Consider the following 16,641-nt stretch of genomic DNA (forward strand, 5'->3'; position numbering starts at 1 on the left):
CCTCTTTCCCAGTCTCCGTCTTGCGATATTTGGCATGTGGCAACGTAGATTTTTTAGTTGGAGCCCAAGGAGTGCGCTTCCTCTTGTTCTTGGATCCGGGAGGACGGCCTCTCTTTCTTGGCACTAGGATGGGAATTTAGTGGGCTAGTCGGAGGAGGGTGTTTCGACGGTCTCACCCTTGATCTCAGCATCGCTTCCTGGTGGGTCTTTGGCTTCGACGTCTTGATCGGACTCTGCATCGCCCATGACGGAGTCTGCATCGTCGTCCTGGACGGGCGGTTTGGCAACCATAGATGCCGTGGGTATGATGTCGTGTTTGTCGTCTTCAGAAATATCGGAGCCGAATTGAGAACCTGCAGTTTCAGGCACTTCCTTGTATGCTTTGTCGCTGGCTTCCTCTACCATCCCGCCGCATACAAGACACAGTATGTCCACGTCCCACTTGCGTTTGGGTTTCCCGCCGCGCCTCTCTAATATTGTCAGGCGGGCCTTGTTGTCTTGCGCCTTGATCCTTGCATCCAAGGTGGTGGAGGCTTGAACTTGGCTAGGCCGGCCCCGCTTCTTCAATTGCGGTGCTGCGTCTTGGAGCGCTCGCTTCTTGAGACAGTCCGCATGAAGCCACTCTGAACATTGTGGGCATTGCAGAAGAAGCTCGTCCGGATTGCAAGGCTTCTTGTCGATGCAGTACGTTTTCATTTTGCTCAATTGGCTGTTGGCGCGCTTTGTAATGTCGTAGCTCTGGCGGAAAAATAGCTGATCTGTCTTGAGGTCGAGGCTTTCCGGGTCGTCGTCCCAATACACCACGTCTGCGGATGAATCCACTGACAGAGCGTCGATGATATCCATGTGATTGCTGACTATCAGCTCGCTGTCGCCATGATGCGCTTGTCGTCCACCTGGTATGTCCTCAGGCCGGTATGCCCAGTACACTCTGAGAAAGACATGCTCGGGATCTCCGCCGCGAACTTCGAGAACTTTGGCGATCCAATGCTCAATCGTACCGGGACCTTCTGCGATCTTGTCTTCTTCGCTCTTCTTCACAAAGATCATCTGACCTACTTCGAACTCCTCGCCGTTCACAGTGAACCTCCGATAGCGCCGCATAGCCTCCCAGTACAGCGCAGGTTTTATCTTGACGTGTAGCTCAGGTAGTTGCGTCTCGGAATATGGATTTGGCTGCGTGGTTTCCGCGTCCAAAGGCGCGTCAAACTCGCTGACGTGCCCGCCATTTACAGCGCCCTGCTTTGATTTTGCTGATTTGCTTGGCTTCTTGTGTTTCCTGACAGTGACGGCTGTAATCTTGAAGCTGAGATCTTTGTCTACCGTCGACCAGTCAATCTTTCGTTTCTTTGCACCGTTGGGTTGGGGCGTTGAGCCATTGGACGTGGGCTTCTCGTCTGCGACTTTGCGCTTACGTGCCATTGTAGAATTGGGTTGAGGCGTTGACCCAGTGGACGAGGGTTTTTCGTCTGCGACTTTACGTTTACGTGCCATTGTGGAAGGTGAAGGTGGGAAAGTGGAGGTCTGGCGTTGGTGGAGTGGTGACTGTGATGTGCTGGTGTGTGCTCGGTGCGGGCAGCACTGACTGTCTGACTGTGACGCGGGATATTAAGCGAGGGTACTGTGCGGTGAGAACGGAACGATGAAGAAGTGGGCGAGTTGGGTTGTTATCCGAAATGCAGTATCAAACTGAAGTTGACATGCTACAGCTCGACGCGTCTGGCACCGAGTGGAGCAGGCGATCTGTCGCGCCCGCGTTGTCAGCTGCCATCACGCTACCGCGCCGTGAGAACGCTAGTCCAGAAGCATCATATCACGTGAACGCCTATCGTCTCCGTCACGACATCCTCGCCAAGCGCATTGGCAAGGCGAGACGGTAGTCATGAACACAAGGACTGTCTTGACGAATATCCGCGAGCCATTCCGGCAGCTTCCCCTCATCTGCCATGCGGACTGCCGGCTCAAAACGAATTATTGAATAATACCAAAGTAGACAGTCTCAGCCTTGATTTACACAACGCCACGATGGGCGATCACGTTCGTCACTCAATCGATGATGCATGCCAACATCAACCTTTGGCACCGTTGTCTGACATGGCATTGTGGTACAACATACGACGCGACGCGCCGGTTACTCGGAGTGCTCGGCTAGGATGGCATGCAGGTAAGATCTGTATGCCCGGTCAGCGCATCTGACAAACCTCTGTTAAGGGAAGAACAGCTGGGTACCCCAGATTCCGTGGGCCGCGTTCCGGCCGCTATTGCCAACACATGGATTTGGCAGAAACGGCCAAGATGCACTGCCACAGCATCATCGTTACCCAGAACAGGAGAAGTCCGTGCCGAGTGACCGAAGACAGGTGGGCGGCCGCCAATTTAGTCTAGTACGGGGCCTCTAGATGCGCTGGGAATACGACCAAGAGCCAATGAATAAGCGTGCAGTGGCCATTGAGGTCTCCGGGAGGATTGTGGATATGGAACACGCGGCCATGCGTTGATGTCGATGAAGGAGCGCGCTGCCGTCTGCGCGGATATGGAAGAAGTCGCAATGGAATACGAATCTGTCAGCCGGTAGATGGATCGTCCAGCGCGCGACGATCTCCAAAGACCAGAACCCTTTCGCAGGTTCGCGTCATAGGCACGCTAATCCCTGCCGCGTGCCCAGAAATTCCTCCACAAGTCTAAGTCCACCACGGACCTCAGATATACGTACTACGCCTACCGCTCTTTCGCTCCTTGTAGTTTCCATGATTGCTGTCCTCCTCCGCCTCTCCACGCATCTCTAATCCTGTGCTCTCGTCGCTCGTTCCCGAAGAAGCTCTAGTCGCTGCGCCGTAACATTCCGCGAGCCGGTGTACCCGTGGCTTGCACGCCTGGTTCCGTACCGACAACGCGCCCGTAGAGCACCTGCATTGTGCACCGCATAGAGGAGAGACCTTCCACTTGTACTAATACCGCCACTCGTTGCTGCCATGGGTCGTCCAAAGAGAGGTAAATAATGCGCCGGCTACAAAACGGGGTCCCTCGCTCCCTTGTCGGCAGTGCCCGTCGTTGCAAGAACATTCACTAATGTTGCGCCCGGTTCGCCCCTTCACAGTTCTGTCGTTTATGTCACAATGGGGTGGTTCCAACCAGAATACCTTGCAAAAGAACCCTCCGTCCGCCGGACCGTCTCCGGGCCCCGCGTCCCCCGCTCCGCCTTCACCCTCGACGAAGCAACCCGTCAGCTCAGCCAACTTTGCACAGTCGGCCACCGCTCTCGACTCGTATAACAGCGAGCGCCCTCCCTCCCGCGCGACCCAACGCGAGCGCAGCGACTCGCGAGCCTCGGTCCGTCCCATGTCCATGATCCAGACATACCAGCCGCCCGTCATGGAAGTAAGCCAGGACACGCTGCCCGAGCTGCAGCGCATCTTCACCTTCCTGAACAGCCACTCGAACAAGCTGTACCAGGAGGGCTACTTCCTCAAGTTCCACGACACCGACACCCGTACGTCAGCCTTGTAGGCCATGCCTGTCTGTGATACTAACGGAAATGCAGGCGGCCGTCCCGCGCCAGATCGGAGATGGCAGGAGTACTTCGTCCAGCTCGTGGGCACCATCCTCTCCCTCTGGGATGCGAGCGCGTTAGACCAGGCTGGGGGTGACGCCGAGGTGTTGCCCACGTTCATCAACCTGACGGATGCTGCAATCCACATGGTATGTCCGCTCACGCCCTCACTATGACCTCACTGACCCCGCAGATCCCCTCCATGACCCTCAAAGACGGAAAGAAGCTCGACAACATCCTCAGCGTATCCACGGCCGCGAGCAACAAATACCTCTTCCACTTCGATTCCTACCACGCGCTTACGCAATGGACCGCCGGCATCCGCCTCGCCATGTTCGAACACACGACCCTGTCAGAAGCGTATACGGGTGCGTTGATCGCTGGCAAGGGCAAGACGCTGAACAACATCCGCATGATATTGGACCGACAGTGCGCAAAGTACGAGGACTGGGTGCGCGTTCGGTTTGGCGCGGGCACTCCGTGGCGCCGCTGCTGGTGTGTCGTCTCTCCGCCAGATGAGAAGGAATACCTCAAGATGCAGAAGCTGCAGAAGAAGGGCAACGCTTACGAGCGACCGCCGATACTCAAAGGCGACATCAAGTTCTACGATACCAAGAAGGTCACCAAGAAAACCAAGGCCATCGCCACGGTCAAGGACGCCTACTCGTGCTACGCCATCTACCCGCAGTCGAAGCCGCTCATCGACCAGTCTACATTGGTCAAGATCGAGGGCAAGATCACCATCCACTCTACGCCAGAGAGTACAACAGAAGGATTCGTCTTTGTCATGCCGGAGTCGCGTCCCGCTATTTCAGGATTTGAGATTATGCTCCAGTACCTTTTCCCCGTGTTCGATACATTCTCACTATACGGACGCCCAAAGAAGTTGATTGCAGACGTTCTAGACACCCGCGGTTTGATGTTCGCTATGCCCTCCGACAGGCGCTACGGATACTTGGAGATGTGGGACGTGGTGGGCTTGATCAACACCGAGGGCAGCGACAAGTGGTCAGAGCGCCACTGGAGGAAGCAATTGAAGGACCTCACATCCACAAGAATGGTGACTGCGAACCAAGACGCAGAATCCATCTACAGTCGCGCCAGCCGCAGGAACACCGTCAGCCGGGCAGGCTTCACACCTCGTAACTTGCGATTTGAAGACCAAGGCTCCATTCGTTCCAGCCCGTCCACACGCGCGTCATCTCCTACACGCAAGTTCCCAGACTTTGAAGTGCAAGCGCCGCGTCGCGTCGGAACAGCTCCCGCAGCAAACCCATTCGGTACCCCACGCCATCAGCGATCTGTGTCAGAGCAAGTCAACGGACGCAACGAGAACAATCCATCTAGATTCACGCGAGAGGAGACGCCATACGAAGACGAGCGACCGCCGACGCCTCCCCAGCATCGTATACTCAACGGTTCGTCGAACGGGGCGGTCCAGCCTTATGATTCGTCTGCGTCAGATTACGACGAGAGCCCCATCAAGGAGCCACAGAACCTTCCACCGCCGCCTGCAGATCTGTCTGCTCCACCGCAAGGTTATGTCGACCTTCCTCCGACCCAGGAGCACGCTGCCAATCAAAAGCCACCCATTCGTCCCAACATGCCCATGGCAAAGCCAAACCCTGCAGTCGACTCTGCCACGCTTCAGCAAATGGCTGACGCTTCACATGGATCCTTCCCAGGGGGCGTAGCTGCCGCTGGCGCAGTCGGGGCTTGGAGAAATCAGGACACCATACAGAGCAGACGCAGTGGTGACTACAACGCGTACGGTGATCAGGGGCAATCGATGTATCTTGGTGTCAACTCAAGGCCGCCTCCAACGAACCAAAACTCTGGGAACCGCCTGTCTACCATTCCCGCATCACCATACGTCGAGCATTCCGAGTTCGTCGACTCTCCCACAGGCTACCAGCCGACAGCTCCATCGGTCCCAGAACATAGTGAGTTGCCGCCACAGCCCCCCAGTCACGAGCTCCCTTATCGTCCGCACCCCGAAAGCGGCGGCATACCCCGTAAACCAGTACCAGGTCGGTCTCCCCTAGCCTCGCAAGAGGATGACACCCTTTCGACCAGTAGCTCAAGACTCGACAGTTTACGAGAGGACGTAATCGACCCTGAAGCTCTCGACGCTTTCAACATCACACAGCCCACTCTGAATCGTCAGCCAAGCGGATCAAGTAGTTTCTACGACGATGATGCCATATCGACTTCCACGCCAGACTATGCCAGCATCGCTGAAGAGGAACCTGCGCCTCCTCCACGAAGAGTGCCTGAACGACGCGCCGACCGACCAAGAAGCGGCGTTCTAACCATGATTGGAGACCCAAACGTAAAGCTTCCCTCAGATGAAGATCCACATGGCTACAAGTCTGTTCTAGACCCAGCACAGGCGCCTGCAGCTGTTCCTAGTATTGACTTTGGCCCGACGTATGCGTTGGACTTTGACGGCAAGCGTCCGGGCACTAGTGGGACCATGACACAGATGCTACACGACAACAGCGCCTCGCGATCCAAAGAGAACCTTGCGACGACCCCGAACGAACAGCACCGACTGTCTTATATCTCCGGTGCAGGTTCACCTAACCAACCCATGCATGCGCGCAGTGGTTCGAACTCTCCGCAGATCTCGGATTCACGACAGGTCGCATGGCAGCCTGCAGCAGCGTCACCACAGCAGCCGGACAGGACAAGGTTGGATCCTGAAGACTGGGTGATGCATCGTGCGGCGCATCAGCAGCAGCCTATAATGTATGGACATGGCAGGAGCAAATCGCACACCCCACCTCCTTTCGGTCGCACGCATTCTGGAGATTGGACTCGTACGCACTCTGGAGATTGGAGTCATATTCAGCGGTCGCCTCAGGGTTCTCCAGGTCCTGCCCGTCCACCCAGCCGCCCTCTAAGCCGTGGTGCTGAGACACTGCTTAATCAACAACCTACTACTTTATCTGCTCGCGAGCAGGAACAGGTGGCTCGCATGACAAACACTCCTCTTCTGGACCTTTCGCAGAACACCAAGAAAGTGCAAAAGGAGCCTCCGACAGGTCTTACAGGTTACATCGATTATCGCGAGAAGGAGAAGGCGGCTCACAAGGCCAATCGCCAGAGTTTTACACCGACTATGCAAGCTGAGATCGACCGACGCACCTTGCAGACCCAACAGCGCCAAATGATGGAGGTCCAGCAACGCCAGCAAATGATGATGCAACAGCAGATGCAGCAACAATATGCGATGGCTCAGAGCAACTATGCGCCGAGCATGATGGGTACTCCTAGTGTTATGGGTATGGGCACGCCAACCGGCATGGGTGCTCCGAGTGTAATGGGCGCGCCAAGCATGATGGGTACTCCGAGTGTTATGGGCATGCCTACCGGGCCTGGTACACCGTCAGGCATCGTCGGAATGGCGTACTCCACACCGAGCCAGATGCACCCAATGTATCAGCAACAGCAGCAGCAGTACTTCCCCCAGCAGGCGCCAACCCCACAGATGAACGTCCCTGGAGGTTGGGTCTCCCCAGCGCAGACACCACAGAGCCAGTATTTCCCACAGCCGTCTCCGCAAGGCTACGGCAATATGGCGCAGCAACAACAGCAGGCTCCGCCCACGCAGGCTTACGGCGCAAGCTTCGATCAGGCGCAACAGGCAGCAAAGTATGCGCAGCAACAGCATCAGGGCCAGTACCGCCGTTAGATAGATGGACTATTCGCTTAGAGAGTGTTGAGGTCATTCGGGATCGATTACAATTGGATTGAAGAGTATGAGACGAGATGCCGATGTTCACTGTATATATTTCACGTCTGCATCTTCTCGTACATAATACTAAGCATTGGGTGTGGGAGCTTCGGATTGGATTGCAGGCTCGCTCAGTATAGCATGGAGATGTTAATGGAGTTATGATAATTGAGAGTGTGTTCGATAGCTTCTTTACTCGCTAGGATGTGACTTGGCGGTGTGATACATACTTTGCCGTGCCCGAGCGAATGCTTCAAAAAAGTCCAATTTTGTAGGGTTATACAAACCGCGATATACCTCCGCTGCTATGCCATAACTGCAGTCGAGATGAAACTTTGCCTCGTCCTCAGGAAAGGGAACCTTTAGGACCCTCTCCAATAAATACGCGGTATCATATTGTTCCCCAAGAGCACCTCCCTGACCCTCCCAGCTCCATCGTATTATTTCAAGATAGAACACGTCAAGAAGGATGTCCTTGACCGGTCTGCGATAGTCAAGTACCAAAGCCGAACCATATCTCCCCACTCCCACAAGAGCAAAGACTTTGTCTCTGATCTCTGCGCACTCGTGATCACCATACATCTGGAATAGCAGGTTGAAACTGAGCTTTCTGGAAGGACCTCTTGTCATGCTTGTATTGTTGGCTATACGCATGGCTCCACTTCGCATCAAGACGTTATGGAAAGGTGTGAACGCTTCCCAGTTGGTCGAAAACTTGACTTTATCGAGATAGTCGTACAACTGTATCAGTTTGTACCACTTGAGTCCCAGTGTACCACAGTGGACCTCTTTATCGAGAGCGAGTAGGACTTCTTGGATGATCCACATGCGAGACCAATAAACTCTCCTGCATAGCGCCAACACGCTGCGAGCTTCTTTGCGTGTCCAAATGGTCGCGTTTTTGTTTCCACGGGGAACGCTATCACTGTCTTCGATCTCATTGGCGAAAAGATTCGGTAAGGCCCTCCCACTGTAACGCCTACTCCACGTCCAGGTTGTTAACGCCCGGATGGCGAGATCACTATCTTCGCCTTCTTTACCGAGCCAGACCAAAACCTTTCGAGCGTTCGAGTATATGGCGCCCATCATTTGTACTTGATGATTACGCTCGTCGATCTCCGACTGCTGTATACAGATTGCGTCAATCCAGAAGGGTCCGTAATTTCCATGGAGTAGTTGCTGATGTAGGAAGTCCCATAGATTCTCGCGAATCAGGACACTGACGCCATTAATCTCGATACTGGTGTGCATTACATCGGCACCCCAGGTGTAAGACAAAGCAGTATACGATGGACAGTCTTCTGGGCTGTAGGTCCGGAGGCTGCATTTCGTGATGTCTTCGTCATTGTTGGGCTCGAGGGTGAGCAGTCTGATCTCTCTGCGCGTCCGATCGAGGGGGCATGACGCATAGAGGTCGCCCATCGTCCGTGGTTCGCATGCGCTGGGTAAAGCTGATGAGCGTTTCGTGGTACACGACGTGAATCTGTGACGTGAGTGTGCTCTCGTATACGAAAGAGACGACGAGGAAGCTGCAGATATGTTACATGAATGGGTGTCTGAAGCTTCGTAATACCTGGTAGAGCGATAGAGGCTGTGTCGCTGAGCCCATGACGTCGAAGCTGAAGCGCTCAGCTCTGCACACTCTGGCCGTGCTATCACAGCCAATAACACGAGGTCAGAGGCTGTTTGGATGTACAGGTCTGCGCATCGAAGACTATACCATGACGACAGTTATTCTTAAACACAGGTAAACGTTCATTAGAGTTTACACTACGAGTCTAATGTTTTAATTGTCCGATTGATTGGAATGCGTGATGATGTTTGCAAAATGGAGTATGTCACCTTGGATTGATGCAGGATACCTCGGAAGGACGAAGTGCGGGGCATCCCAAGCGAGACAGCTACCCCTCCATGCAGCTTTCACGCCGCTAACCCCATCCTACCTCTGTCTCCACACCACACCCTGCATGAGGCTCGTCATAGTATCCATCACTCACGATCCTCGGCCAACCTTGTTTCCATTTGGTTCCAAGCCTAACTCCGTCCGACGACATTGCCGTGAACGAGGATCGGTGTCTCGCTGCTGAAGTTCTTTACGTCTTCCATGACCTCCTTGGTGCCCTCACTCTGCAAGGCCTTTCCGACACTCTCCGGGCTGTCAAACTCCATGACAGTGCTGATGGCGTATGGACCATCGGCGTTGAGCTCGCTGACGGCGTAGGACTTGAGTCCGTGGTCTTTCCAGTTCTTCATGGCGAGCGGCATGTGTGTCTTGAGGTAGTACTCCTTGTTAAAGGTGGAGCCCTCCTTGCGAGGGTAGAGGACGATAGCGGTGGCGCCAGACATGATGATGTATAGGTGGATGGTATCAAAGAGTTCTGTACGCTGTGAGTCAAAACCAACAGGGACTTGCAAGATGTACTGACTGTTGTAGATGCGATGCGCGGTGCTGAACAGCACTGACGTGGGAATTAGTGTCTTTATAGCTGCGCCCGCGCCTGGGATCGACTCAGTACCCCACTTCAAGATCCTTACATCCGCTTCGGTCCTGCTGTTTTGCACACTCGCCCGAGATTACTCGCAATACCAGTCCGATCGGGCCTAGGATATATAACGTCGACTTTTGTCAGCATGCTGCTATCTTTCGACCACGATCCAGCTCCAGACACACGTTACTGAAGTTTGGCCGGATCTTCCCGAGTGGATATCCTCACATGCGTCGGAAGGGACCTTGAAGATAGATGGCTACTTGCCAAGCTAATCTACTACCAGACACTTAATTCGACATCGTCGCGTCCACTGCCAGCTGTGTCGTGACGCATAACTCCGGTACAATTACGAAGAATCTTCTGGTGTAATGGCCTCGAAGGTCCCCATCTCCCTATTGCCCTGGCGATTGCGCTCGATCAGGCTGTCCTTAATAACCACGACTGTTTGAGCGCCGGGCTCCTCCTCTACAGAAGGGAGTATGGGGACAGGCAGATCGTCTTGCAGGCCAGATGACCTCACGTTTCCCCACACCCTTCCTCCGGTAGGCACCGCAGCCTTCGCCCATATGTACGCTGTTTTGTCCATTCCCCTCAGCCTGAGCCCAACGACTGTGTGCAGCTCTTTTGTAATCTTGGGCTGGACAACAACGCCTGGTCGCCATAGCTGGGTTTTCTGTGGATCCGAAAAATTCCGGATTGCAATACTCGTGCGATGGGCGATTACTGCTTCTTGTATGACGAGACCGGTACCGGAATGTACAAAACGTCGAGGCAGTATGCTGTTAACCACGCGACCTTCTTCTTCGTATGCACAATCCGTCAATCTGAATCGGAGTGCGGGATCCAGCCCAACGATTGCGTCCGGGAACCTCCCGCAGTCGATGGTACACGACGAGCCCGACTCGAAGAAGAGCTGTATTGCGGGAAAGAACGTGTTCAACGTCCAGTAAATAATCTCTGGGAATAGTCAGCTCTGCCATCCTCTCGCACTACGCATTTGGTAGACGCGCTCTCGTTGATCAATTGACTAGCTAAATCGGTTTTGTCCAATGCCGCTGTGTGTTCCAGACTGACAGTCCGCGGTATGAAAGCGCCATAGTCCGTGGTAGAAACGGTCGTCGCATCCGATCCTTTTGCCTCGTCATCTTGCATGAGGACCTCGCTGAGCTGGTCCCGAGAGCTCCAAAGTCTTGGGAAACCGCGGCGCTGTGCTTCTATGAGAAGATTCTCTGTTGGGCATTGGTAATAGTCCATGCGGCGGAAGCAGCTCGTGTTACCGAGAGGACATCCGCCGGATTATGGATGCTTGTATAGTGGTCTTGGATTGCTATGAAAAAAAAATGCAATTGAAGTTTGTGTGTTGCGATAGAGCTACGCAAATATGTGCCCAAGAGTAGAGGTGTAGAAGCGCGCTTGCGTGCGCGCTGCGAATATGATGACTCCACTCTTATTGGAAGGAAGGAACTTGAGATGACCCACACTATGGAGAAAGGTCGCCCAAGAATTACCGTGAAAGAGCATCCAACTCCCCAACACCTAACATCGCGGCATATGGAAGGTAAGTTCATCGGGTCTTCGCGATGGTACCAGCAACGTGCGGACAGGGCGTTCATCACCTTTTCAAGCGACCGTCTACACTTTTAGTCCTGTTTGGAACACAAGCTCATATATTGCTTGTTTCTCTCTCATGAAGAGACGTCACGCAAGGGTCATGACTGCTGAACGTCGCTGCCGCGCACGCGTCTGGTGCTGACCTGCTCAGACCATTCCTAATCAGGAAAGGACGCAAAACACGCAGCCCTGGACCAGTTGACATCAAGTCCTTCAAGGTTCCTCCGCTCCCTGAAATTATTATCACCTGATCTACGCGACTTCTTTCAGCTCTCATATCGCCGTCGCACACGACGACTTCATCAAGCAAGCGCCACGGCGCACCTATCCCAGTCTCTATGCTATCCTGCGTCAGCCCTGGCTCGCCTCACTGCACACGCGCATCGCATCGGATGCCTCATCTACACAGAGTACCGGTTTCTGCATGCATCCAAAGCCGTGGGATGTTACGCAAGATACTGTCCCGTCAGCTGTGTGTAAGACGGGACGTGCCATGTTGTCCTACCATCATGCTGGAACGCTTATGCGCTTGAGCGTGGGATGAAGGCAAAGTAGCGGTGACTACGCGAGACTGCTGATTATCACGGCTTGCTCACCGGACCATGTTGTCAGACATGCAAGTTTCAGCAAGCTTCCTATCACGGTCCATGGGTAGCGATAGTGCTGTCAGCTGCTCAACCCAGTGGCAGACGGAGACGGAGCACGGCGACACCGTTGTCTGCGCATGTATTCGCTACTTGCCGGCAGAAGCAACACGAACGCCACGCGGATAGGGCACGATGCAAACACACCGATTGGCTTACACGGCTTACTGCAGGCCTTCAGTCGACAACCTCGCCGCTATGAGTGGTTGCCTTTGCCATTGAGTATGTTGCTGGCGATGTAGGGCAGAGCCATTCGCAGAGCGGGCTTATGTGTGAGCCTTCACGCGACTGGTTATTTACGCACTTCAATGTTTTCGAAATACAACCCCATGACGCTTCGTGGTCTCCGTCTAGTGAAGCGTCGTTCCACGGCGGAAGTCGGCACTGATACTTCCTAAAGTCGCAGAAATCGGACGAACCGAAACGGCGGGATACATCTCTATTGAGCAAGAGATTTCATAACTCTGCGACACTCCCCGGCTCTTCGGATGTGGCTGAGAATATGTACCGGAAAGTTTGTGCGCCCTCTTTCGTGGGGGGTAATACCAGCCGTTCCATGTGCTACACCGGTTGGTGGCTTAATGGCCATGCAAACATGCTGATCCAATCATGGCAAACCTCAAGGCCGAGCCCTCGCTGCGACCTGTGTTCCTATTGGATGTGCAGAGAGAGTTCGGAGGAGTGCGCAGGCCAGGATAACAGCACGGACGAGCACTGCATTGTCGTGTGATTACCATGAAGGACGATTTTCGAAAGTATTGAATTCAACATTGCTACAACACTGACAGGTCCGAACAGACTGGAAATACAATTTGAATCAGATATCCGCCCACTGACTGCTATGCGAAGCTAAACGTACGCTTACAGAAATTGAGAAAAAGCCACCAGAAGGCTCGAAGCGCTATACAGCCACTGCTGGTAACGACGTTGGCAGGGGGTACAATTGCTTTTTGCAGCCTCGTAACGACAGATAACGCCCACCATACTGACTGTGAACGAAGCAACGGTCAAATTGAGATAACGCCGCTAGAAATATGCGAAAGTACGCTCAACGCCAAGAGCAATGCGAGAAGACGCTCGGAAGCAATTGTAATGACCTCTTTCGATAGACAGAGATAGACATCGTGTTTGCGTGCGTAACTCAGAGAGAGTTCTCAGTCTTGACGAGCTCGTCAAATGCATCACGCCACCTGCGGACTTCGTCCTTACCAGGCCTGGGGAGGGGCTTGCGAGCGTATCCTCCATATCCGAAGTGAGCCATCAGTCCGGCCTTGGTGCCGATTATACCACCCTGAATGGCAGCCCAGTCGCCTCGGGCAACTATAGCCTGGAGCTTGCGGGCTTCTGCAAGCTTGCCAGCTTCAAATAGCTCAACGAGCTTGACGCATGTCTTGGGTGCGATGTTGGCCATGCCGCCAATGATACCGGAACCGCCTCCGACCAATGTCTGCAGTGTGAAGTCGACGGATCCGCCCATGCACATGAAGCCGGATCCAGGATCAGAGACGGTGACTGCTCGGGTAGCTGCTGCGATACGGTTCAGCTTTCCTGTGTTGCCACAGGTCAACTTGCAGCCGACAATGTTGGGATGTTGAGCCAGCTCGATAATGATATCTGAGTTGAGATCCATTCCAGAGACAGCACCAGGGTAGTTGTAGATGAGGATGGGGATGGGCGAAGCAGTTGCTACGTCCTGGAAGAATTCCTTTACGGTATCCTTCGAGAACAAGCCCTGGTAGTATGCTGGTGGAAGCACCAAGGCATAGTCCCCGCCAGCAGAGGCTGCCTCTTCGCAGAGTTCGATGCATTCCCGGGTCGACTGAGCACCGCATCCGACGATTACAGGCATGTAGCCAAATCCTGCGTCATCGAGAGCTTTGCGGGTGGTGTTTGTGATAAGATCGCGTTCCTTGTGTGAGAGATGGACAGCCTCGCCATTGGACCCTTGGGTGGTGATACCAGCAACACCAGCTTTGGCGAGACGGACTGCATGGCTGGCGGTAGTTTCAACGTCGACGTTATCTGAAGTTGGCTCGAAGAACGCTACAGTAGGAACGTAGATGCCAGGGACCAATGACCGCCGAATGCCAACATCAGTGGACTCCATTGAGCTGGTGTCGAAGTCGGTGTATCGGTTCATGGTATAGACGGATTGGACAGGATGGTGGAAGCCGGAATCTTGAACGAAGCTATTTGCGGGAGAAGGTGCGTCGGTGTGCGGTGACATGATAAGAAGAGTTCGGATGTGGACGTCTAGTAGACTTTTATACTAACAAAAGCTTGCAGAGAGAAGCGGGACTTTTGACAAAGAATAAGCGGAACGCAGCAACGACGAACGGAACGAATACGTCAATGGTTGATCGATGTTTGGTAACACCCCGAGGATAGTACAGGTACTTAAATATTTTCAAACGCCGGACACTTGACCTTGCAATGGGGAGTGTGGGGGTCCAGCTGACGGCGTTGTCAGGAGTGCTAGTGACGGCAGGCAAAGCAAGGTGCGTGAAGTGCATCAGTGAGGGATGGGCACTGGGCAGGCATCTTTGGTGACGACCAAAGGGGCGGTGACTCCCGCAGCCTGCTCGAGGTGCTGCTCTGCACGTAGCCGATACCAGGTACAGCTGTTTGCGCTTAGCTGTAGGGGTTGCGCGTGGCCAATAAACGCGGCGAGGATTGCTGATTGAAGCGGCGTTTGCTTTTTTGCTCACGTTGCATCAAGCGAACAGGGGGTGAGAGGCTGTGAACATCGGATCTTGGCCGGACGTGAAGTGCAAGGGGGGAACGCCTTGTGACGATCTTTTGGAATCCTGGCTGCAAGCTGATAGGGTAATTCTCGCCACAGCTGGCACCATGCGAAGGGTTGGCGGGCTCGAAAGAGCGTTGATGGATACCGTTCGGGGGTGTTAGTGTGGGGGTGGGGGAATCGTGGCCGGCCTATTCGCATCATCTGATTCCGCTCAGCATCCCGGCCACCCCGTCTTAACCTTCGTGGTCCCAGTCGGTCCAGCCGTCGAGCTCGGCGACCACTCGGACGTGCAGTAGAGCAATGCAAAGGGTAAGAGAAACCAAAGGATTCCAGCGGTGCTGCAAGACGTGGCAGACAGCATGAAGGAGAAGCTTGTCACAAGGCCATGCAATATCCGCACCGAGGCAGTCATCCATATCCGACCGCCGTAGGGCCACCTAAAACGGACCAAAATAGCGAACTTATCAGAGGATGCATCCCATGTCTCATCATTACAGAGCCTGGCCAGGATGACGACGCCGATCGCTCGAGGTATTTCACCCCACGCCCATTACTCTTGGTGGCGGGGTCTGGCCATAGCTCAAACCTTGAGGCTCTTCACCACAACATGTTTCCGCAAGGGCGATTGTGTACGAGTCGTGCTGTGGACACGACATTATCTGGTTCGTATATCCACCAATCCGCACATGGAAGGTGTTTGCACTGCTGTATGTGCAAGCCACGACCAAATTGCACGCGAAAAGCATCAAGCCAATGGCACCATTATGAGCAAAAGCATCGCGGCAATGTGCCGAACGCCGTTTCGGCAACTGCAGCAGGGACGAAAGCCCTCAGCATGTTCTCGCGCATTGCTTTTGTTTCCACGACTTAGGTTCAAACGCGAGCAGGATAATGCTTGAGACGCCTCGCTCATCGTACCTGATTCTCGGTGGATCTCGTTGTGCCCCCACGCGATGCCGTGGCAATTCGCTTCGGCACTCAAAAACACCGCGAACTTTAATTCGCATCGTCGAGGACTTGGACTGACTTCTTTGGCCCGACACACCCTCCATGTGTCTGTCCATCCAATCGGTTCCAGTTTCAATAACCCGGAAGTGTAATCCGCGACGTTCAAGTCATGCGAAATCCACAATCTAGCGGCACGAGGATGAAGAGTTTTCCTGGCGTCGCCGTAAGCTGTATGCAATGGTTGCGTACGTAGCGGCATTGATGGATCTCTCGACGGCATTCCCTTCCTGCAAAACAACTGTAATGTTCGCGAGGATGCACACAGCCTCGTCGCAAACCGAGCGTGAGCCGACCATGCAGCCATCAACGACGAGACGCTATTACCCCACAAATTGGCGATCCTGGAGACCTGTTTCCCCGCCTTCTTACCACGTTCGCACAACAAGCCGCACACCTTCGACCTGCCGCTGCACCAGGCCTCTGACTTGCATGATGCCCAGTCGCTCTCGCCATCACGTCTTGTGCGTCGTTGTATTGCCTCTTCATGCACTGAGGCCCTGGAATCATGCACGTAATACTGGGTACTGCCGTCTTAGATGATGCCCGAGGTTTGCGAAAGTTCAAGCCCTCCGCTCATCTTGCAGGGTGTACGTCAGTAACGCCCGAATCCATCAGCATCCGCGGTCTTGTGATGATTCCCTTGAATAAATCGTATAGCTACCAGGGTACCGCTGCAGTCACAGGTATCAAGGGGTGGGTTCTGACGGTAGCTTCTTGGCCAAAATTCCTGTTCCTTCTCCACATCACGATCGTAGCCGCACATAAATGCAGCAAAAGAGCAAGGAAAATATGAAAGATCCACTTCAGCATCTGAAAAGCTCACCTCGTGCATCTTTGTCCGACATCTCGGCATC

At 54.0% G+C, this 16,641-nt stretch overlaps 4 protein-coding genes across 4 annotated transcripts; 1 reads left to right on the forward strand and 3 right to left on the reverse strand.

The window, feature by feature from the left end:
* Window positions 1-144: 144 nt before the first annotated feature.
* On the reverse strand, window positions 145-1,494 carry J4E85_008897 (uncharacterized protein; the record flags this gene model as incomplete). The annotated part of the gene is given in 2 exon segments (XM_051473121.1): window positions 145-1,397; window positions 1,416-1,494. The coding sequence occupies 2 exon segments, from the start codon at window positions 1,492-1,494 to the stop codon at window positions 145-147; spliced, it is 1,332 nt and encodes a 443-aa protein (XP_051323341.1).
* A 1,614-nt stretch (window positions 1,495-3,108) lies between these two features.
* On the forward strand, window positions 3,109-7,247 carry J4E85_008898 (uncharacterized protein; the record flags this gene model as incomplete). The annotated part of the gene is made up of 3 exons (XM_051473122.1): window positions 3,109-3,490; window positions 3,560-3,699; window positions 3,744-7,247. 3 exons carry the CDS (start codon window positions 3,109-3,111, stop codon window positions 7,245-7,247), a joined length of 4,026 nt encoding a protein of 1,341 aa, XP_051323342.1.
* Window positions 7,248-9,323: 2,076 nt separating this feature from the next.
* On the reverse strand, window positions 9,324-11,032 carry J4E85_008899 (uncharacterized protein; the record flags this gene model as incomplete). Its single annotated transcript, XM_051473123.1, has 3 exons — window positions 9,324-9,837; window positions 10,129-10,691; window positions 10,769-11,032. 3 exons carry the CDS (start codon window positions 11,030-11,032, stop codon window positions 9,324-9,326), a joined length of 1,341 nt encoding a protein of 446 aa, XP_051323343.1.
* Window positions 11,033-13,174: 2,142 nt separating this feature from the next.
* On the reverse strand, window positions 13,175-14,173 carry J4E85_008900 (uncharacterized protein; the record flags this gene model as incomplete). The annotated part of the gene is made up of 1 exon (XM_051473124.1): window positions 13,175-14,173. One exon carries the CDS (start codon window positions 14,171-14,173, stop codon window positions 13,175-13,177), a length of 999 nt encoding a protein of 332 aa, XP_051323344.1.
* Between the last annotated feature and the right edge of the window lie 2,468 nt (window positions 14,174-16,641).

The sequence above is a fragment of the Alternaria conjuncta genome (assembly GCF_024043145.1).
Source record: "Alternaria conjuncta strain BMP 0040 chromosome Unknown scaffold_14, whole genome shotgun sequence".
Lineage (NCBI taxonomy): Eukaryota > Fungi > Ascomycota > Dothideomycetes > Pleosporales > Pleosporaceae > Alternaria > Alternaria conjuncta.